The sequence below is a fragment of the Thermobia domestica genome, chromosome 6, assembly GCF_964235325.1.
Source record: "Thermobia domestica chromosome 6, izTheDome1.hap1.1, whole genome shotgun sequence".
NCBI lineage: Eukaryota > Metazoa > Arthropoda > Insecta > Zygentoma > Lepismatidae > Thermobia > Thermobia domestica.
Window position 1 is genome coordinate 96,838,778 of NC_137459.1, and position 23,502 is coordinate 96,862,279.

The 23,502-nt window shown below is 36.6% G+C and overlaps 2 protein-coding genes across 3 annotated transcripts in view; both read right to left on the reverse strand.

Moving 5' to 3' along the window:
- LOC145688108 (KICSTOR complex protein SZT2-like) overlaps window positions 1–8,687 on the reverse strand; it is a 373,764-nt gene extending 365,077 nt beyond the window's left edge. Inside the window, exon 1 of one of the 2 annotated variants that reach the window (XM_081761856.1) lies at window positions 8,536–8,687. In XM_081761856.1, the coding sequence (XP_081617982.1) occupies window positions 8,536–8,568 (33 nt within the window). In that variant the 5' untranslated portion in view covers window positions 8,569–8,687. Of the gene's footprint in view, window positions 1–4,752; window positions 4,893–8,535 lie in introns of those variants that run through there. The other variant, XM_081761857.1, reaches the window with a different exon arrangement.
- A 5,755-nt stretch (window positions 8,688–14,442) lies between these two features.
- LOC145687245 (uncharacterized) lies at window positions 14,443–20,401 on the reverse strand. Its single transcript, XM_081760720.1, has 2 exons — window positions 20,024–20,401; window positions 14,443–15,063 (listed from the first exon to the last, which is right to left on the reverse strand). The coding sequence occupies exons 1-2, from the start codon at window positions 20,399–20,401 to the stop codon at window positions 14,443–14,445; spliced, it is 999 nt and encodes a 332-aa protein (XP_081616846.1).
- Window positions 20,402–23,502: the final 3,101 nt, after the last annotated feature.

Here is a 23,502-nt window from a genome sequence, read left to right on the forward strand (position 1 = left end):
AAAATTACAGTCTCCAAAGTGGAACGCTAATGTTGGAGGGCGTGTCTATAATTTTACGCACAAGGTATATGAACCTGGGACTTATTGATTGGGGCTAGCCGTAAGAAAACGTCCTTCACCGGCTAATAGCTTGTGCCCCTTAGCACAATATTATACTTGATGCTCGATACAACGTGCGTGGTTGCTGCTTCGAAACGTGGAGTAACACTCTCCGAACCAAGAGGTTCGAGATACGAGCTGCATTGGTCCATTAATCAATGTTGACAGTTCATTCTTAAAAGCACTCAGGTTAAATCACCTGTATGTACATGCAAATAGAACATAAAAAGAGTTGACGTTAATATTAGTCCACTGGCCACGATGCACAAGACATTGCGATAACTTGACTGTGGGAACATTTAGATAACGAGCTGCTAAAGCAATGTGGCTGGTGCCATTCAGTCGTTTCTGCACTTGATGCGCTCCAAATCGCAGTATTTCCATAAATGATTGGAAGATACACTTAATTCGGTTCCAAATTACCATAGCAAGTATGTTTTTGCATATTAATAACTCAGGGAGAAACACTGCGAAGCTTCGTCGCTTACTAGAATGTTCTCACCACAAAGCAATGTTTTAAATATATATATGAAAAAACGATGAAAGACTTTTTTGTTCAATTGCGTGGGAAAGAAGCAATTCCCACCCAAGAAAGAACTTATTTGCGTCGCAGAATAAAGTATAAATCGAAAAAATAATCACTGTCTTTACGAAATATACAGAGCGTCCACAAAAATATTTCTATAAGCTAGTGACGGTTATAACGTTGACTTAAAGATTGCGTGACAACAGAAAAATGGAATTAACTCGTGAAAATTTTCGTGCGATGATGTATTACGATTTTCGACGTGGATTATCAAGACAAGAGTGCATGGATCAACTTACTTCCATATTTGGCGATGAAGCTCCATCCTTTGCCACTGTGAAACGCTTGTATAACGAATTTACTCGTGGCCGCCATTCGCTCACTGACGAAATTCGCGAAGGTCATCCAGAATCAGTTGTAATTCAAGAAAACATTGATGCTGTGCAAAACCTAATACTGCAAGATCGTCATGTGACATACTGTGAGATTGAGGCAACCCTAGGCATTAGTTGCACCAGCATATATAAAATATTACATGATCATTTAGCTGTGAGAATGGTTTGTTCTCGTTGGATCCCACATAATCTGACAAAAACTCAAAACGAAGCTAGCGTCGATTGGTGCACACAAATGCTCAATAAATACAATAGCGATGCTTCAAAAGATGTATATAAGATTGTAACAAATGACGAATCATGGATATATGCATATGAGCCGGAACATAAACAGCAGTCGACTGTATGGTTGTTTCAAGATGAACCAAATCCAACAAAAGTTGTTCGCGCTCGAAGCACATCGAAACAAATGGTCGCCTGTTTTTTTTCGGGAAAACTGGTCATGTGGCAACTGTGCCTTTAGAAGAACGTAGAACGGTCAACTCTGAATAGTACACAATTCGTTTGCCGGAGATCTTCGGTCAAATACAGAAAACAAACAAGCGCCATCGGATCATTTTTCATCAAGACAATGCGAGCTCTCACACATCTTTAACAACCGACTATTTGAACACTTAAAAAATCGAATTGATGGGTCCATCCGCCGTACTGTTCTGATTTGGCACCTAATAACTTCTTGTTCCCGAATGTCAAGAATAAATTGCGTGAACAACAATTTTCGTCGGCGGAAGAAGCCGTTGATGCGTTCAAAAACCATATTATGGAGGTGTCTCAAGAAGATTGGAAAAAATGCTTTGACAAATGGTTCGAACGAATGCAAAAGTGTATTGGTCATAAAGGAGAATATTTCGAAAAACAATAAATCAATTTTCAATGACAAATTACTGTTTTTTTCATTGTTAGGCTCAAAATATAAACAATGGCCTTCGTACCTAACGATACCCGTAAGGGTTGTATATTAAAAAGCTTTCGATTTAAATATACGAGACACATTTCCATTACAACTAATGATATAATAAGAGGATATTCAGTCCTTACATTTTCTGTGAGAACACACATTCTCTCCGGCATGTTGAAAGTAAATGAATTAACAGTAAGTGAGTATCGTTTCACAGTGCGAACCCTCATTAGACTTCCAGGCTATGTATATTCAACACCGAACATCATTACAAATGATGTTCCCGATAACAAACGTACACAAATCTTGCTCAACACTATTCAGACGCGCGAAAATGAAATGAATAAAAATAGAAACTCAAAAAGTTTTGTTTTACATTTGGTGTACATCGCATTACTTGTGCTCAATGTGAGCTGTACTTGACAAACAATACATATCTAGCGTTTCTACATCTCAACAGCTTTGAAGATACAATAAACGACGAAAATATTTTCCAAGTACCCTTTCTTGAGCTGGTGTTCTCTAAGGTGATTATCCAAGGAATGCAACGAACAGGTGATAATCGAACGGTGCAATGTCCGGGTAGCACGGTAGATGCAACAGTGTTTCCCATCCATGGCGTACAATGGTGTCCCGGGTCATCCTAGCCACGTGGAGTTTAGCGTTGTCCTGTGACAGGAGAACCCCTTTGCGATTCAGAAGTGCTGGCTCCAGAGTTTTGAGTTTTTCTTGAAAACGGCTCAACTGTCGGAAGTACACAGTTGCATTGATGATCTGATCAGCTGGTAGCAATTCCCGATGCACGATGCCGCGGGCAGTCCACCAGGGCTGGCTGGTCCGAAAAAAACAACTGGTTTAAACCAAAAAACGAAAAATGTTCGTAAAATCTTTATGAACACACATTTGTGGGTTATCACGTTTCACTCCCGTACATTATAGTATTATATTCAGACCTCAATTCCCCATTCATTACTCAAAGATATTAAACTACAAAAGCAATTTTTGTTATTATTGTTATGCAATTGCAATCGAAGAAAATTCTAAATATTGTTTCGTTTTAATAATGTTTACTATTGATAAAATACATCAAAATGCCGTACTTTTTGGGGGCAAGGGTCATACAAACCTCACGAGAGGCATTTATTGAAATCAGAAGTATCTTTGGTATCTATTTATGTATAAATTGGTAGTATCTATTTATATACAGCCAAAGTGGACTCAAATAATTCGTACTGATATGCAAATTAAGTCGTCGTATTTCTTCAACTTGGACTAAATTAGTTCTTCTGTACTCTGCAGTATTTTGAAATTGTCCATATGTATAATGGTTTCACTTCAACTGTTTATTTTTTGTTCTTCTGAAATGACTCTTGATAATTATATTACCCCGGTTTCGAGTTCAAATGGAGGACAATTTCTCTCGGATGTAAGCCGAAAAGCCATTTGGATTCCGCTTTAAGCTTATGTGACCCCTTCCAGCATAACCTGGTTGTTGCATAATAACACCAAGGCGAAACAAGCTTTTTTCTGTCCATATGTGATATAAATACAAAGAGCAAATTATTTAAACAAACAAAAAACTTGTTTAAACCAAAAAATCCTGCTTTTTGCCAACCCTGCAGTCCCTCAAAAACACAGGAGGACCTCCTGATGCAGTGCTGGTTTCGGCTGTTTTGCAACCGGTTCATGGGATGCTAAGCAATGATGACGAAGCCTTGGAGCTTCGTACAGGACCCACTTCTCGTCACATGTCAACACTCTGTCCAGAAAAGGCTCCTTCCTCAGACGAGACAGCAAAGAAACACAGGTGTCAGCTCACGTTGCCTTCTGGTCCTAAGTCATGTGGGACCCATCGACCGAAATTGTAGTGCTCCAAAAGTTGATGGAGGTGCTGCCGAATGGTTTCTCCATTCACACTGAATTGTAGTTCCAATTCCTCATATGTCTGGCCACTGTTCGCCTCAATTGCTGCCTGAAGATCTTCATTTTGTGCATGTATTTGTCTTCCTGCACGTGGTGCACCTTAGAGTGTTTCGTCACCATCCTTAAACTTGTTAAACCACCGCTGCACTGTTCGCGTAGTCACGACACCCTCACCAAAGGCCTAGCGCATCTTTCGCCCCGCTGCAGCAGTGTTTGACCCCAGTTTCAACTCTACAGCATATACGCCCTTATGATATTCTGCGGAGGTCCCATGTTCACTCTGTCCTAACGTAAATTTACGGTGTAACTGAACTGCCACAACCAGTTAGTACGTTGTAGAAACCCACAACAACAACTGATCTTCGCCCTACCTCCATTCGCGTTCAACTCACGATGTGAGGACCAATTGAACACAGACCTCCACAAAAAGCGACAGAACTTTCTTGTTTACCTTTATAATTCTAAAAGCTTCGAAGCCCTGATGGACGACGAAAGCTACATTCAATAGCCCTTCCCCTATTGGACTGCATTTAATAAAATTCTGCATTTAGTGCGAACATTTGTATGAAATTTGAAGTTTCTATTTCCAGAGGTTTCTGGGATATAATAAACAGCAAAAAATTATTTTTCAGATCCTGTTCTCCCCTTGTGTCACATATCGTAAAACTATTTTGCTGCATGTCTGTGTTACACGGAGAACATTCCAGCTCAAAATTTCAAGTTTCTACGCCTAAAAGATCTCTTGGACGGTTATATAATATTCACAATTTAAGCAATTCTTGTATCAACAAACAAACTTTTGCTACAAAAAATGTTCTTGAACTTCGTCCTTTCTTTCTCTGAGTTTCTGCCAATTATTTAAAACATTTATACCCCAATCTAAATTCTTACAGAAAAAGTGAAACACTTACTTTCTCGATTTGTACTCGGAAATGTGAGTTTTAGTGTACAGCTTCAATCCTTATTGTGTGGCCTTGTTCATCAGGCTAAGTGGTTCACATGAAGATAGAATCATTTTATAAAACACATTTTGCACTTTTAGTGTAGAGCAGCGTTTCCCAACCTTTTTCAACTTGCGGCACACTATGGGTGTAACTTGAATTCTCGCGGCACACTCATAGATATTATTTGTAAATATAAAATACCGAAGTATTTTTTCTGTGATTACTGATCTCCTTCCCACAGAGAAGAAAGCTCGATCACTGGTTTTCCCCCATCGTAAATCATTATACTTATTTTTCATTCTAATTCAAAAATAGAAAACAATTCCAATGAAATATAGGACTCAGGCTTTTAAAAATACACTTTCTTTTTCGGAAACTGTATCCAACCTTTCACTAAGAAGGAAGCACTAAATAACGAACGAACAAATAAATCTCTTGTACTTTTAAAACACACATGTAGGTAATTTGTATGCATGCTTGCTTTGTCGAAAGGACTGAATGATATTTTAACCTCTTCACGGATATGGCATCAAATGATGCCACATATTTATCGGGAAAATAATCCGATTTTTTTTTTTTTTTTTTTTTTTCACGAAGAAGAGTGTGAACTGAAGGTAAGTAAAGATAAAATTCTGAATCACTTGTTTTTACTTACCTTCAGTTCGCACCAAGGGCGCCCATCAGGGGGGCAAGGTGGGGAGCTCGCCCCCCTAGAGGAAATTGTACTTCAGAATATCGAAAATCCAATAGAATTTTTACATTAGTTACAGCAAAATTTGAAACTATTTTTGAAACGTCGCTTATACTTGTCCCCCTTGGAAAGCACTACATGGGCGCCCTTGGTTCGCACTCTACTTCGTAAAAAAAAAAATCTTATTATTTTCCCGAGAAATATGTAGCATCATTTGATGCCATATCCGTGAAGAGGCTAAAATTTCAAGTTACGAACTAGTCTGCAACAATAAAGATGCAATAATGTCCATAACAATGATCGCAAATACTTTTTTCAACATTAAAAAATGTACAGAAAAGTAACACGGTATGAAACTTAAAATTGTAGATTCATAGTAATGTGAAATACGAATATGCATTTTTTCCTTATGACTTCCAATCTGATAGATGTTAATAATTTTGTTTCAATTTCCTCGCGGCACTGAAACCAAACTGAAATTAGTAAAGAAAATGTAAGTCATTATAATACCATAAGCGTTTTACATGTTCATTTTCTACTGTGCATCACATTAAATGAAACACCAAGCAAAAAATCCGTCAAACTTTTTGTTCCAGCATTGTACGCTAAACACAAAGACTGGAGTCGTTTCTGCAAAGTCTGAAACGCTCTTTTAGTTTTCTTTTTTGGTGGTTGGTCCACAGCATCTTGAGGAAGCATAGTTGAAACTGTTGCTTCATCTTGTTGAATTCCATGAATAAACCTCCAAATAGCTGGGTGGGATATTCCTACCAGTTGATGAAACTTCTGATTCCACGATTCACAAATATTATTTGTCCTAGGATTGTTGTTCAGGGTGGCTTGGTGAACATTCCAGGTGTCTGGAGGATAAGGAGGGGCACATTGCGTAAACGAATATTTCCAGATCGAGTTTTAACACGGCGATATGTGCCGGACACGTAAGTACTATCAAAATAGTCTAGAAGTTCCAGCTCTTCCTCCGAAGCCTCCTCCCTTAGTATTTGTATTCCTCGATGCACATCCGCTATAGGGAGAAATGCTAATAAGTTCATATTTCCGCAAAACAGACGAAAATTTTCATCGTTCTTGTATCGTTCTGTGAGTCCAAATTCTTGAACCTATGGCCATCAAAGCCTATTGTCATTCTTGAACCTATGGCCATTTGAACCTATGGTCCAAATTCTTGAACCTATGTACATATGGCCATCAAACACAATTTTTCTCCTCCACATGTAGTAGATATAATCTCCATGCCTCGCAATAACTTCAATCTAATAAAACGATCACAATGAACTACACTCTGTATAGAACTTCACTCTACACTGTGAGCATTTCTGCGCTTAAATAGCAAGCAGAGCAAACACACCTAAAAGATGTGTAATTGGCTAAAACTGGGAAGCGTAAACAAATCTTTGTCTCTGATTGGTCGAATACCTGTCCACGCTATTTAAAGGAAACTTCCAGACATATTTGTTTTTTTTTCTTCCTTTACATAAATTTTTCTTAACAGATTTCCAATAACTATTTACCAATGTTTACTCAGAGTTGAAATATAATATTCTTTCAATGGCCTCTTTTCACCTGACGTAGTCAACATGGAGGAAGGTCCAAGAGCTTAGACTCACAGAACAATACAAGAACGAAGACAATTTTCGTAAAATTCTGATATTGGCAAATCCTAATATTTGTAAATAATGATATACAAACCCGTTATAGACCCATTTTGCCTGTGCTTTTAACATTTGCTGAAGCTGACATTATGTTGTTCTACTGACGAAATTACTGGGTAAAAATTTCCGTGACGAAATTACCTACATGCTAATATTTTGGTGACGAAATTACCGGTGACAAAATTACCGCCGCCCATGGTAAGTAATAGTATAGAAATAATAACATTAAATAAACGGTATATTTAACGTAATCCTCCGTAAGAAAAACATTGTGCATGTTCAAGTTTAAGAGGCACAATGCCGTATCTTAAGATTATGTTGTAACAATAACCGGCATATTTTTGGATTTGGGAGGACAGATTATTTCGAGTTAATATTTCTTACTTGCTTGGTAATTTTCTCTATTTTTTGTTGTTTAAGATTAAGTTATATTACATTACATTAGGTCAGGTTAACTTTGTATTGGTCCCCCACTTCCAAAACTATTACCAATAACTTAGCAAACGTTGGTGAACTTTTCTTCCTCTATGCACATGCCCACCTTGTTTCGTGCCTGCTGCCTTCGACACATCCCCGCAAGTATCCGACAACCTTATCCTGCTCTGGACACCTAGTATTTGGTTGATGCATCTTTGATTGATTGATTGATTTTTGAGTTTTACGTCCCGTTCAGCATCGAGGCTATATGAGACGTGGACCTATTGATTAACGTGGAATCCGAACTACATGATGGATGCATCTTTCTCGCACGAATAGTCGCATAAAATGTTGTTTTACAGCCAGAAGTTACGATAATCTTATCTGGAGCGAAGAATGCGACTTCTCACCTCAGATAAGTACCAATCAACTATTTCATGAAAAGTACAGGGTATATGCAATGACATTTACTCAGGCGCATATTCTCTGTCTGCACCATTAATTAAGTTCTAAGAAGTATGCCATTACTCACTCCAAGTCTAATTTATTGGCAAGCAACATAATTGTGTACATCAACTTGCATCTCAATGTAAGCTGTCAGCTAGCACTTGATCAGTATTAGTAAACTGAAGAGTCCATACACTATAGAGTAACGGAACTATAGACTTCGTTACTTCAAGTTCTAAGCTGTTTGCCTCATAGCTGTTTACATTTTTAATACCGTTCATGAATTGTGCGATTTTCCTTCCCCTTTAGTACTGTTAAGTATGTTTTAAATTCAGCAGCTATTTACTTACAGGTATTAAAGGGAAGTCCAAAAATTATCGACAGGCGGCCTCTTAACCGAGATTAAATATATTGTGAGAAAATGGGAAGAATAGGCAAATGCACAAATAAATTTGATTATAAAACTTTGGAACATATTCAGTATTCAGTCATTAATAAAAGAATTATTCTAGAAGTAAATATTACCTCCCGCGTAGCGATGTTATTTTCTAGAGACATTTTACGTAGACTTTAATATCTGTCATTTCGTTAGTAGTGTTATCTCTCTATCAACAACATTGCTCCGCTTTTAAATAACACCACATCAAAGTCCATCTGTGCTCTATCCTCTTGATTTACTGTTTCAGTGTTGCCAAGCAACTAATAAACCATCCTCCTCCTATTTTATCATATGATCAACATGAGTCAGAACCATTCGGTGGATTTGGGAAGTCAACGGAATTTAAAGTGAGCTAACACGCTGATTTATTACTTTGCAGAGTAGCATGATAATACACTCTTTTACACTCGCATCTTTAAATGTTACTAGTTGCCTACTAGTTACTAGTTATTAGTTACCTAGGACCTTATGCAGAGCCGCTCTGACACGTGATTAGTGTCATACTAAGAAGTTCGACTAACATATGCTTCCTGCAGTAGTCAGGCCTTTAGTATGACGCTAATCATTTATCAAAACGATTCTGCATAAAGGCGGATTTTCATGTGTCCTTTACCTCCGTGAGTTGCGAGCGATTGTGCTAAACAGCCAATGAAATCACGCATCGGAGATGGCGCGCTACACTCGCGTCAGAGTAGAAATTTGTTCAATTCTGACGGAAGTAGCGCGCGTACACTATTGTATTCACTGACTAACATGGCGGAAGTCGCAAACTTTCTATTTTACGCATGCGCATTAGCTAGGGAGTAGTAATTTGGCGCAATACACGCACGGATGTATGAAAACGAAAATAATTTACGGTGAATACGCTACATGTGATGCTTCCGTTCTAACGCGGGCATGAAAATCCGCCTTAAGGCGGCTACACTATTTACTAGTTATTAGCAGGGCTGAATTAAAGGAAGGCTTAGACCGCGCCTCCATTGCTTCCGAATGTGAATGCGAATTTCTCAGCACGTGTAAATAAATTGGAGTGCCTCGACTAGTTCCGACCTGCGAATTGCGAAAACCGAAGAAAAGATGCGAATGAGAACGATCCCAAACCAAACTGCTGGGATTGTTCGTCCGAATTTATGCGAATGGAGAGTCGTCTGCAGAGGAATTGAGCGCTACGTGTGAGAAGAAAGTTTATTTTGCGTGAAAGCAGACGACGTTGCGAAGTGCGGAGATTAAAAAGATTTAAAATGAAAATAAAGATGGAAATAGATGTTGATGCTTAAAGAAATTGTGTTTTTGATAACGTTTTATCGCTTCAAACAAAGGAAAAGAAGATAGTTTGCCGTATTAACTGTATACGAATGACAATATTAGGTAAGTTTTCTTCCTTTTAGTTCGAAGCAATAAACATTATATTTTTACCGACGTGACTTCCCCCACGAGCCGCTCTGATTACATCATATATTCGTTTATACTTACAAATCTTGGGAATGAATAGTATGTATTTGGCAATTTATGAACATTTAAATATTGGTGCAATTTGTAACATCTACATAATTTGATTTAAATTATATGTTTCCATATATGAATTTGAATATATTTGTATTCAGAAGTTCTCCCTCCTCATTTCTTGATAAAAATATGTCATTTATCCACATTCGTCTTGTGCTCTCACGACTAAAGTACGAATTTCAAGCAAAAATATTTCACATTGAAGCTTTAAAAGAAACATTGCAACTTGATTTGACCGCAAAACTTTAGATCTAGTAGAGGCACATTAATTCGCAGTTCGCATTCGTAATCGCATTCGGAAGCAATGAAGGCACGGCCTTAGAGGAGCTGTAGTACCCGGGCCTCCAGCTGGATAGGGGCCTCTACTCTGATCAAAATCTCAACTGGCTATCTAAAAAGAATCAAAAAAATACAATAATCATCACAAAATAATAATAATAATAAAAAAGACCAAAACTATGAAAGATATTCCCTTCACTTTCGTACTGTAGACTTACGGAAAAGTATTAGGCAAAGTCAGAGGGGGTCACATATCTTTTATAGCCTCGGGTCTCCAGATGGGTTTATCCGGTCCTGGTTATTAGTTACTTACTATTTACTAGTTATTAGTTATTAGTTGCCTACTATTTACTAGTTATTGGTTATTAGTTGCCTACTAATTACTAGTTACAGCAAACTGCAGAAATTACAATATGATGCCCTCCCCGTTTAGTAAGTAGCACGCGTGTCTTTGGTGCATGTGATCCTGTGATTCCGATTATTCCTTAGACTATAGACCCACGTTTCATATTGCCTCGCTGTTGAAAAGGAACTCAATACACAAACAAACAAATACAATTTGATGAAATTCACACAATCAGCAGAAAATAATTTGAAAAGTGTTTATTTACAATATCTGGAAATGAATCTTCTAAACTCTAAGGAAAAGCTTCAAATAGAGCTCTTTAAGATAAAATATGCCCATCTTTGTGGACATGATTCCCTCGTGTATTGGACGTTCATATAGTATTCTTCTCAAACTGTTTATATTCATAGTAAGGAGATGGTAGTACAGCTAGCTTTGATAAAAGATAGTAATGATAGGCAAATCTGTAATTGATTGTTTACAGATGCAGTACTCGTGGGAATAGAAATTCTATCAAAAGTACGGAGTAGAGATGCAAGGACTCGGAATAAAAAGCTCCTGTAAAAAACGAAGTTGTTTCTTTCACTTTTTTACTAGGAAATCTTTGTCCCTGATCATTTCAACTTCAAAGAAGAAATAACAATACGAAGTGTGATGAAAAAAAGTACGATGAATAATTTTATTAGAAACAAAGTAATAAGCTTACATGGAATTTGATTAAATCTTCTTTAAAGTAGTGTCCTTGACGAGCAATGCACTTATCCCAACGTTGAATCCATGTCTGGAAGCATTTCTGGAAGGCTTCTTGTGCAAGGGCATTCAGCTGCTCTGCCGTGGCCATCAATGTCAGGAGTGGTGTTCAAAGGCTTTCCTTTAAGCACGGTTTTAATTTTGAGGAAGAACCAGAAGTCGCGTCATGCTATATCTGGAGAGTACGGTGGATGTAGACAGACAGGAATATTTTTTCGGTCAAAAATTCCTGTTCGTCAGTCAAAAGTCGGGGAACTAATTTAGTACTTACTCTTCTCATTTCCAAGTCGGTGGTTAAAATGCTTTGTACTGTCCCGTACGAGATGTATTAATTCTTTGGAAAGCTCTCTAATAGTTATTGACCTGTGTGAACGAACAATTTTCCCCACTTTTTGCAAGTAGGGATGCGCACGAGACAAGATTTGAGACTGTCTCGACTCGAAAATGTGCTGTAAAAGTGATGTCTCGACTCGAAAAATATATATTTTTCTATTAGAAGAGCTGTGTCTCGACTCGAATTTTGTCAGGAAAATTCTGTCTCGACTCGACTCGAACGCATCCCTATTTGCAAGTTTTCTTCTGTTTTTGAGTTAATTGACGTCCCGAATGTTGCTCGTCTTCTACCGACTCATTTCCGCTTTTAAATCGCTCATACCACTTGTAAACAGTCTTCAAAGTTACAGCATTATTAGTGATGAGCAAATGCAAAACCAAGACCAAGACCTGACTGGTCTTGGTCTTGGTCTTGGTCTTGCACTGGAACCTTTGGTCTTGGTCTTGCATACCCAGTCTTGGTCTTGGTCTTGGTCTTGCTTGCAAGAGTCTTGCAAGTCTTGCTCTTAAGGAATTTTATGCTTTTCAATGGTACATTTTACTCTGGATATATGGGATAATTAATTATGGGATATTACAATGCGCCAATAGTAACGGAAATACAATGTATGTTTCTAAATGTAATATAGTTTACCTTCTATAAGTATGATGAGTTAGTGTCTGATGAAGACAACGTTAAATTGTCAAAACCGTTACACTGTAATTTAGTTTTTAATAAACAAGTGTATATACTCTTGTCAGAAGTGTTTATTATTTCTTCAGTAAGTTCCAGAGTCGTGATGGATAGAGTTGCGTAATTAAGTATCTATATGGTATAAAACAAAAAGAAACCTCGTACAATTGCAAGATATGTGTATATTTAGGTTTATACATAATATGAATTTTAAATTCTTACTTCTTATGGACTTTCTGAAGTGAGTAAAAAACAAATGACACGTATTCTGAACTGAGTAAAACCCAAATTACACGTATATAGTTTTAAATGCTAAACACTAATAACAACAAATACACATATGTTTCCTCCAACGGAACATAATTTCTTCAAAGACTTTTGTAATTTACAGCTTCTAACAACAATGTTTCAAGCATACTGCTGTGTTAAGTCTAGAAAGTAATTAAGTATATAGTATAAAACAAAAAGAAGCCTTGTACAATTAGAAGATATGTATATATTTAGGTTTATGCATAATATGAATTTTAAATTGTTACTTCTTATGGACTTTCTGAAGTGAGTAAAAAACAAATTACACGTATTCTAAACCGAGTAAAAACCAAATTACACGTATATATATTTTAAATGCTAAACACTAATAACAACAAATACACATATGTTTCCTCCAACAGAACATAATTTCTTCAAAGACTTTTGTAATTTACAGCTTCTAACAACAATGTTTCAAACATACTGATGTGTTAAGTCTAGAAAGTAATTAAGTATATAGTATAAAACAAAAAGAAGCCTTGTACAATTAGAAGATATGTATATATTTAGGTTTATACATAATATGAATTTTAAATTGTTACTTCTTATGGACTTTCTGAAGTGAGTAAAAAACAAATTACACGTATTCTGAACTGAGTAAAAACCAAATTAACTTCCAGGCACTGCAAACGGATTTAACATGCATCGTGTATATTTATATAAGAAAATGAACTTGATGATCTACGAATTCATTATAGACTTGACTTCACACTCATTTTGGTTTACACAGTAAAGGAATCTTGAAAGTTCTACTGGAAGTTCTTGGCCCAAGAGTTTATGCAGAGTAACCAACGTGCAGACTCGTTGCTTAATCGATTGCGATATTTACGAATTACTAAGGACGCTCTTGAAAAAAGCCTCTCAGCAGGAACAGATGTAGCTGAAATTGATAAGAAGTCACGAGCCATTCTGGATAAGATGGGAAATTGAAGTTGATGTTTCTTCCACCAATACAAAATATCCTCGCTGCTTGCAGCTCTCGGCTGACTCAGGTAATTTTCTAGTTCACTATTACATCCTTGTGAAGTCGTTGAATTAGAAGGAGATGAATAAAGCATGTTAAAATCTACGATGTCTTCATCAGTATCTTTAACACTTTCTACTGGTAACTCTGACGTTGGTTCTTTGCTTTGGTATTCGTTAAATATGCTTTCAAATTTCTTAAGGCTTCCTTGCTTCATTTCCATTCCCCACGGTGTTAAGTCAAAGGTCTCAACTTTGTGCCTTGGATCCAGGATAAGTGTTATGCAGTAAATCCAGTTGGTCATCTTATAATGTTTTAACATTTTGTCTCGCGCAGCTTGGAGTCCTAAAATCAGTTTCTCATCCACATCAGTGCGGTCGGCTTTTCCATCTAGCTGATTCACAATAGTTTCCAGCTTATCCAGTAAGAGGTTAAATGAAACAATGACAAGGGGCAATGTGACATATTTTTCTCCTCCAAGTTTTGTCGTAAGGATTTTAAAATTTACTAAAATTTTGTGTACTCTTTCAAACAACAACCATTCGTCCTCATCAATTAGAAACTTTTTTAACTCTGGTACAATACTGCATAATGTGGTGATACCATCTTTCAATTTCAAACCTACGCCAAGCATATCCTGAATTCCCCCTTGTTGGACAGTCCAACACGGGACCTACAGTTGTAGACACAGCAGCTGTTTCACACGCCGAACGAAACTTGTTCTTCAAGGTCTCACTTCGTTTTATCTTGCTGAAAATAGAACGCAGTTTCATTATGGCTGTAGTAGAGTCCTGAATTTGTGGTACATAATCTTCATTCCCTTCATATTCATTTTAACTATCGACCTCCTCTTCACTTAAATCACAACTTTGTAAAGATAGCTTTTTCATCAAATCTTGAACTCCTAAGTTTAGGATATGCGCCATGCAGCGAAAATGCTGATCTTCTGAATTGAAATTTGGAATCAGTTTGGCAAGTTCAGTCATAAACCTGGTGTTAGCCGATGCATTGTCGACGGTGATGCCTTGTATTTTGTTTTCCAACTTGAATTCTACCAAACAATTATAAAAAATCTGTGCGATATCTTCCCCTGTATGTCGACCATGCGAAGGGACAAAATCAAGGAACAGAGACTGGTAAGTCCAGTCATTATCTATGAAATGAACAGTTACGCCATAGAAAGTCCGACCAGCTATTAACGTCCACCCATCAATTGTAAATGACATTTTCGAGCTGCAGTGCTGTAGCCGATTCTTTACTTTGAGTTGGAGCTCCTCAAATCTTTGTTTGACTTGTCTTCTGAGAGTGAATCTATTAGGAAATTTCAAGTTGGGGCAAATGTATCGGAAGTATTCTTGCGTTTCTTCGTCATCAAAAAACGAAAAAGGAAGATATTTTCTTGTAATCCAATCCACTGTAGCTGAAGAGAAGTCTGTTGTTCTTGTTTCTGTTCTCTGAAATAGAAAATAAGGCTCAACAACAATCTGTCAGTTGACATTGGACTCAAACGATGTAGTTTATATTGTATTGATTACATCACCTGTGAGGATGTCTCGGATGTCGGAAACCAAGAGGCAAGGAGGTATTAAGTTCAACTCTTAGGTAATTGAATTATATGTAAGCTACACGATAAAGCAACGAAACGTTTCAAATAATCATAGCAATGAAATAATATTCACTAAGCTTTAAATTTTGATCTCAGGGGTACTTTATTGATAGAATTCCGACTTTCTGCTTCCTAGCTTTGACTTTATTACTGCCTTATGAAAACTCTTAACTACTTCCAGAGGAAAACAATTAATTGTAAGCAATTTAGTACGGAAAGAGAGACAAATTCAGTTCACATCTGAATTAGGGCCCGAGATACTTCTCAATATAGGTCTCTCTAAGGAAAAATGAAATGTTTGAGTTTTACGTCCCACAGTTATGCCGGTTAGGCTAAGCGAGACGGTGATGATGAGTAATGAATGAAATGGTGGGATAAAGAAGTGGGAGGAAACGGGAGAACCCCGAGGAAACCAACGCACACGCACCCTGTCAAAGCAAACCCCAAATCACGACCCACCTGGACTCGAACTGTTTTAATTACTGTATTCTGTGAGAGATTTATGTATAATTACTCATTTTCTCTTCAGATATTCTAACTCGGACAGTTCCTCGCACTTACAATAAAATTAGTTTAAATTTCCTTCCATCATTTGAAGCCTCCTTTTCACTGCACCAACCACCCAAAATAATAATAATAATAATAAAAAAGAACTATCGGATCTCAAGGAGGAGTGATGTTTTAGAGAAAGAAACGCAAATTATGTTTTAAATTCACATATTTTCAGTTACTTGTTGCACTGAATTCCTTAGTACATTGTGTTCATAATAATATCAATGCCAACGAGAATTACGACGTGACAAACTTCTTGGCCTTTGAAGGTGACGCTCCAAGTTCCCCTTAAATGCTGCTAGCAAATGAGAGGGCTGCTATAATGCCACGTTTATTTTGTACACATTCACTTCAGTTTACGCATCGGAGCGACTTACCATTCACTGCGTTTCACTTTTTAATATTATTTGAATACGAGTAGGCCTACGTAAAAAATAAATGAAAGACTGTCAATGATTTTGTTGAATTGGCAATGTCAGAATGTTATTCGAAAGACTGGGTTCAAAACCCCGGAAAAGCTACCGTGGCTGTGGTACTTCAATGACGTTTCCTTGTTAAATTAAACGACCATACTGTCACAGTCGTACATCTTATTATTGTATTTTTCTTTTTTGCTTTTTAATTGAATATTATGTGATTGTTGTTGTTTATATTTAATTATGCTATGGAATGTTAAAAGGACGGCCGATCTCCCCTTCTTAATTGAGAAGTTACCAATTGTTTATATTGTATATATGTATGTTTCTTTTATTCCATCTGTTCAATATGTGTGTTTTGTGTATTCTTAAATCCCTCTGATACAATATTCTTAATGGAAAATTCCTATTAACATTGGGTATCGTAGGAGAAACTTCAAGGGTGAGACAAAATCAAAGGGGTAATTCAGAACAGGATATGAAAAAGATTTTTGCAGATGTTTGTTAGGAAATGGTCACCAGGCCTTACACGTGATGAGGACGTAAGCACCGAATATCAATGTGTCAATTTTTTTAATATAACAAAAAGTGTGTACGAAAAGGGAAAATACTTGGAGTCTATGTGCGCACGCAGCTGAAGTGCTGAGTGCACAAAAGGGTGTATATGGAAAGTCAACATTGGTGACCAAAGTACAAAATAATCATAAGATCTGACGTAAGTTGCAAAAACTTGTCATGTTTTTAGCATTTACTATAAATGTGATGTGTCTCCAAAAACTGATGTAACTTCGTAGACATACATCATACTGTGTATCTCGAGAGTCCGTCGGTCAATCTCTTTTTCGGCAATTGTAAGTCAAAATTAACCGACGGACTTCAACTGTAACTTTACTTTTTCTTTTTAACTTCAACTGTAACTTTACCATCTACAAATAAACTGGGATATTAAATTCGTCTCTATTATTCAAAGTGTACTTGCAGCTAAAGATTAAGATAAACTTAATATGTTGTTGTTTATTCACGTGTGACCGCTCGCATACTGTTAATCCTGAAGTTGAAATTTTAAAGTGCGTTCCGCTCGCGTACTGGAGCTGCGACAATACAATGCCGGAAGCGATTGCTGCATCATTTCTCATCTTTGTCTTAAGCCAGTTTACGAACTTTATATCCCAATAGGAATGTTATTCTTTATGTGTAGTCCTTATATTCATTCAGTTGGAGAAAAGAAAATTAGTGTGCAACGTGATTCTGTTTCTTTTCAACACGTTTGGCATTTCTAACCTTTCTTTCTTTTATTCTATAAATCGCAGTCTGGGATTATTCTTGTCAACAACTGCTCTGCGAGAGCAGGTTCGTCTAGCCAAAACAAATGCTCATATTGCTCTCAATTGTTTTTCTCTCATTTCCTCCTGCCAGCAGGTTCTTTATGAGACACCTTTCTGTCCATTCGCGGTGTACGTGTCGAAATGCATCCAAATAGTTCATTTTGTGATAGTGAATGAGGAGCCTTCCATTTGATTCAACTCTCGTTCCAGTCGAACGTACGCGCGCGTGTGTGTGTGTGAGGGGGGGGGGAACAAAGTCACTTAGCAAACCAAGTACAGTACTAGCAGAAACACTGATGCCAGTAAGAAAAGGCGACGGGTGTTACATACCAGGCAAGAAACATGGTTTTCTCGGTTTATATATAGGCCTACTTTAAAAGCCTGTTGAATGATGCCGTACGTGTTACGAGTTCCTTAACCATAAAATATGAATCACGTGCTTCTTCGGATGAAAGGTAGGGTAGTTAATTTTTTACTGATTCTTGTTTGCCATAATTGCAAATAATATAATCAATGCTGTGAAATATATCTCGACTATCACTGAGCGGCACAGTAGGCCTACAGTTCGAATCCCGCCTCGGATATAAATGAAATGTGTTAGTCTGATTAATTTAGTTCACCTGCCACAAAAGTAAAAATAAGCTCTGGGTAAAATAGCAGGAAGTGCTAGAGACCCGTCTCTGCCTGCTTGGCAGAGTAAAGTTATTCTTGTCGTCGTCGTCGGGTGGAAATAGGTTTAGTATTGAGCAGTAATAATTTCAGGGGGTGCCCTGTAGGGGAAAGTACTCCCGGAGGATTGACGTAACTAACGGGCCCGCGATGCGGGGAAGTCCATGCCAAAAGGAGACCATTTAAGTTTCGAAGATTAACTTTATAATGTTAGGATGTTAAAATAAACTTTTCGGGTTTTATATTATTTCAAATATTTTGCTCATTATTGTTCTGTAGTCTTTTAATATTTTCAGTTAGTGTGAAAAAGCTGTTTAATTTACCGCGAAGACTAGGTATTGAGATTGGAATAATGAACAGAAAGGATTTGTCAATATCTAATAATTTACAGCTGGAAGTATTCCAAATTTTACTTTTTTACTTTGGTAAGAAAGAGAAAAAAATAAACTAGGCCGTCCTTGACACAGGAGGTTATTTTTCAGCGCCACTGTTCATTAGTATGGATATACTGGTTTTAATTTCGTTGTTGTAACAATTCAGTAAAATGCTTTAAATAATTCGCTCGTCAAGTGGAATTTAATACGAGAAGAAGAACAAACAACTCAGAAATTGTTAAAAAAAAAAAAAAAAAAAGCGAATTGTTTTCTCCGTAAGCGCGAGGTCCTGACTGAGAGTGAGCGTGAGTTCGAAATCAGTTTTGAATGCGAAGTTGAGAGCAAATAACACCTCTGGTTAGCGGCAACTATTTCATAGTTTAACTTAGACGATCTCTATGTCAAAATTTTTGAATTCTCTACATCAAAACATTTCAGTGGAAAAGAGCTTCTTTTTTTTACTGTTCTATCTCCCCCTGCTCCACTTCGACTCTGTCATGATTTGCAACCTAGTTATATCCCTGACTATGACTCGGGATCGATTCCCGTCGGGAGCTCATATGATTCGGATTCCACGTTAAGCTGTAGGTCCATATCTCTTATAGCTTCGCTGCTGAACGGGGCGGTAAACTCAAGTCAAATCAAATAAAAAAAAATCTGGTACAATGTTGCACTGCGACGCTAGCAGTTCACTTAGTTTCAACAGCAGTGGTGTCACTAGGCCTTATTTGAGGCAGCTGAAAACCCCATAAATTTCTTCGAAGCTCCTCCAAATTTCACCCCGAAAATATGTTACAGTTAAAAAATTGTTTGAATATGCATAATTTTATATGCTGTTTAATATTGGCTGTTTTTAATACCTTATCGTACTGTTTTGAACAAGTCAGAAGTTGAAAATAAAAATAAAAACATTGATGAAAAAAGTTTCTCAAAAAGTAGTTTGAGGAATAATGTCTTTTAAAAACAGAAGCAAAATGGTGTGTTTGTATCTTAATGAATTGGTGAAATATTAGAATGTACATTTCCGTAACAATAAAGATAAAATAAATAAACATGACTAAGCTATCAAAAAGGTGCAATTGTAGAACAGCAACAACATTCTTTTGCTCCCAGAGCAGGTGAATTTCAGTGTATCCTTGATTGGAGACGACTCGAAAATATTGAATGAAATTTTGAAGTTGCTGTGTTGTCTGTTCCCTGAAAGGGTCTTAAGCCCCCCAAACAAACAAAAAAATTAATGATACTACTGTTTGACTGTTAAGACCTCCACCAACATAAGAGTTCCACGCTTTTTTAACTAGTATATTTGTAAACAATATTGATTAAAGTATATATATATCAAACTCAGGTCAAATTGCCTCCTGTCCTCCCTAAATGATGCCCCTGATAAACAATTGTTTTCCTTTCCTAAGACAAGATCATAACCTTTAAATTTAAATCTCTATTAAGTAATTCATTGTACAAGTACTCACTTGTCCAGCGGGTTTAAAGAAATCTGCAATATTTCGAGTTTGCTGCTGCTTTACTGGAAACAGTTCCTGCGCTTCGTTCTTATGCACTGATATTAGATGCTTTTTTAGTCCTGATGTGTTTCTATTTTTCATTTTTATTGCCACTTTCTTCTTAGATTTTTTACATAGTTTGCATAACCCATAAGGATGATCCCCACTTCCCGCAACAACTTCAAAGTACGCATCAAATTTACTTTTTGTTCTCGCCGCGTGTGTTTTTGATTTTGTAAATTTCTTCTTACGCAAAGTTTCATGTATAGTACTATCGCTACTATCGTCTGTTGGCACAAAACTACTACTATCACTTATTGACACGTCTGTTAAATCATTGTCACTCATTTTTTAAGAACACAATCTTGCAACGCAAGATGTTAATAAAAAAAATCAATACACTCGTTTCGAAACTGAAGAGGATGTCTGTTCAATAGAGAAAGATTTCTTTTTTCAATTTCGCATTCAGTTCCTTACTGGACGTTTGTTGTGTTTGGTCAGCAGACTACCTGAAACAACTGAAGGGTAAAAAATAAATCCTTCTTTTGCTATATTTATCACAGAACAAGCCGACAAACTTCACCAGCTCGAAGGTCAAGGGTTAAACTTTACTCCATAAAACACACACGTGTAGAATAGTGTCTGATTTCCCGATGAGTAATCCTCATTGTTTAAAAACGCAGGAATGCATTGTAACCTAGCACCAACGACACATTTCTGTGTGTGCAAAAAGCTTTGATTAGAATGACACCGTACGGCTTGAAAACGAGTAATGAACTAAAATAGTGTGACGTCACATCCGTCTCGTTGCCATGGTGGTCGCAATTTTATTTTGTAAACAACGTGATCTAAGAACCTAAGTACAAAACGAAAACAGTGATGTGTTAACTTTCATATTGTTAACATTAAAGTAAAGAGAACACTTGTATATGAAAAAAAACCTACGAAAACATAGAAAAAGCAAGTAATTAGGTAAGTAATATGTTAAAATATGACAAGCCTTATTAAAAATGATATCGCAGATTTTGTGTATTTATACATTTGGAGGTTATATTAAGTGTCAAAATATAGCTTTTTTATTATCAGATATTAAATTTAAATAATTCTAGAATTTTTTTTATTTAGTATCATCAATATCACACATTACATTGCAAATGTGTAGGCCTACAGAATTAATGTTTAAATCTTATTCTGAGCCACTCATAATTGGATATTTTTGTTCTACTGTCAGTGTATTTTTTTTTAAGTTAATAGGAAATATAAGGAAATTCTGATGCATATTAATCGATCAGAAATTGGTTCAGATTAAAAATTCTCGACACACATATGGTTATAAGGTTAGTGTAGCCCCTATTTTTTAATGTTTGTTCCTTTATTTTGTAGCCACTATAACTATGCATTTATATTTTAAAAGGTGGGCGTAAGAAACCTAAATGTGCCAGTATAATTAACATTATTCTCAAAGTTGACAGTGAATTTTCCTTATAAGTGAATCGTATATTTGTTCTATATTCATTGCGTCGACGGCCAATCGGTTTGTACCTTAGAGTTTTTAAATTGCGTACAGTTGCTTTTGTTCATTATGCATTAAGTGGTAATGGCACTGACATTACTTCTGCAATTTCTGTCTTATCAATTTACCTAGAGATGTAAACCCTATACGAAAATGTTACTCTGTTACTTTGTGAATTACTAGATTTCAGAATCACTCTTAAAATTTCTAAATTGTGGCCCCATATTCTTAACCTATGCCTTTTCCCACGTAACTCTACTTTGTCTTCAAAATATTCTACAATTGTCTCATTAACAGTAGACTTCACAGTATTCCTTTCGCCTCCTGCATGTGTGTAGAAAAGAACATGGCGATCACCATGGCAACGAAGAGGAAATGACATCACTATTTCAGTCTATAACTATAGAAAACACGAACAACCGATTCAGAAGAGCGACATATTGTAGTTATGCGCTACAGAGGCAGATCGATTCACACGGATTGCATAAACTACTTGGAACGCATTCACTCCAGCGGTATTTTTACTGAAGCCAAGAAATTCAAGGGAAAGGATGTAATGATTTTTCCCCTTCCTTTTTACATTCCATATAAAAAAAATCAAGTAGTATCGCTACTTGTGCAAGACTCTTGCGCAAGAGTCTTGGTCTTGGTCTTGCATGCAAGACTCTTGCAAAAACTGCAAGACCAAGACTCTTGCGCTCATCACTAAGCATTATCGTCACAATTTCAACATTTCATTACGTTCTTTGGCACTTTTTTGCAACTTGAAACAGAACTTGCGTTGTTGTTGTTGTTGTTGTTGTTGTTAGTTATGTTGTTGATGCACGACAGACATGGTAAACACCAACCTCACTCTAGCGGCTCTGAACGCTGACTGACAAGTCCGAACGTGTTCGAACTTGACGCTGTCTGTCTCAACCGATCAGGCTATCGGAAAATTACATCAAATGGTTGTAGGGTCAGCAGATACCGCTAAAAATATCACCGTATATTTTGATCACACCTTGTAAATTCCACCTTTCTTTACTCATTACAACATACACACAAGCTTTAATAACCGCGTTGTGAAGAGAAAACAATAGAAATTTAATAATCAAGACTAATTGGTCACTTGATAGGTAAGAAAAAGATCAAATCGGTGAAGTTAACTGGTTTTGTAATCCTGACACATTGTTTGTAATGGTATTAGAGTAATGTTCAACGACAAAGGTGTTTTAAGGAAAGTATAATAATGTTATCAATAACTGTTCTGCAAATATAGTAGTTAGACTTAATAGAACAAAATTATCATGAGAATGGACATTTCCACTGATTTTTTATTACTCTAAAAATAACTTCAGAGCTAGCTGATTACGGAGCACACCTCCTTTCGCTCACGCGACGTAGTCGAAATTTGTGATTGAATTCCAGTCTGCTACTCGTGCGCTTAAAACAACGACCACCATGTGTGTACGTCACAGGTCGGTACAGAGGAAAAGGTCTGCGCTACTCAAACGGGAAACGGCTTAGCAAAAGATACGATGCATGTTTTTCAAATGCGTACGATGTTGCTAATAACACAAAGAATAAGAAAAGTAACAGAATTTAAGGTTTATTTAAAAAGCAAGCTATTTATTTATTTATATATTTATTACCAATTACTTGAATATACTTGAATATCTTAAGACAAAGTTGGAGTGTACTAATTTGTTATATTATTGACATTGTTTGTAGCTGAAGTAAGAAACTAATTAATATTCTCATGTTTTGGTGACCGACCGACCTTACGAAGCGAATTTTATTCATTCTTAAGAAAAAAATCAACAATATAAAAGCATAGTTATTTGATAGTAGAGTGCTAATTTCTTATATGCAAGTTCATCATGGATTCGATAGTTATGCGCTCAGGAGGAAGCGCAAGAAAATTAATACACGAAAATACATTTCTCTAAGTAAA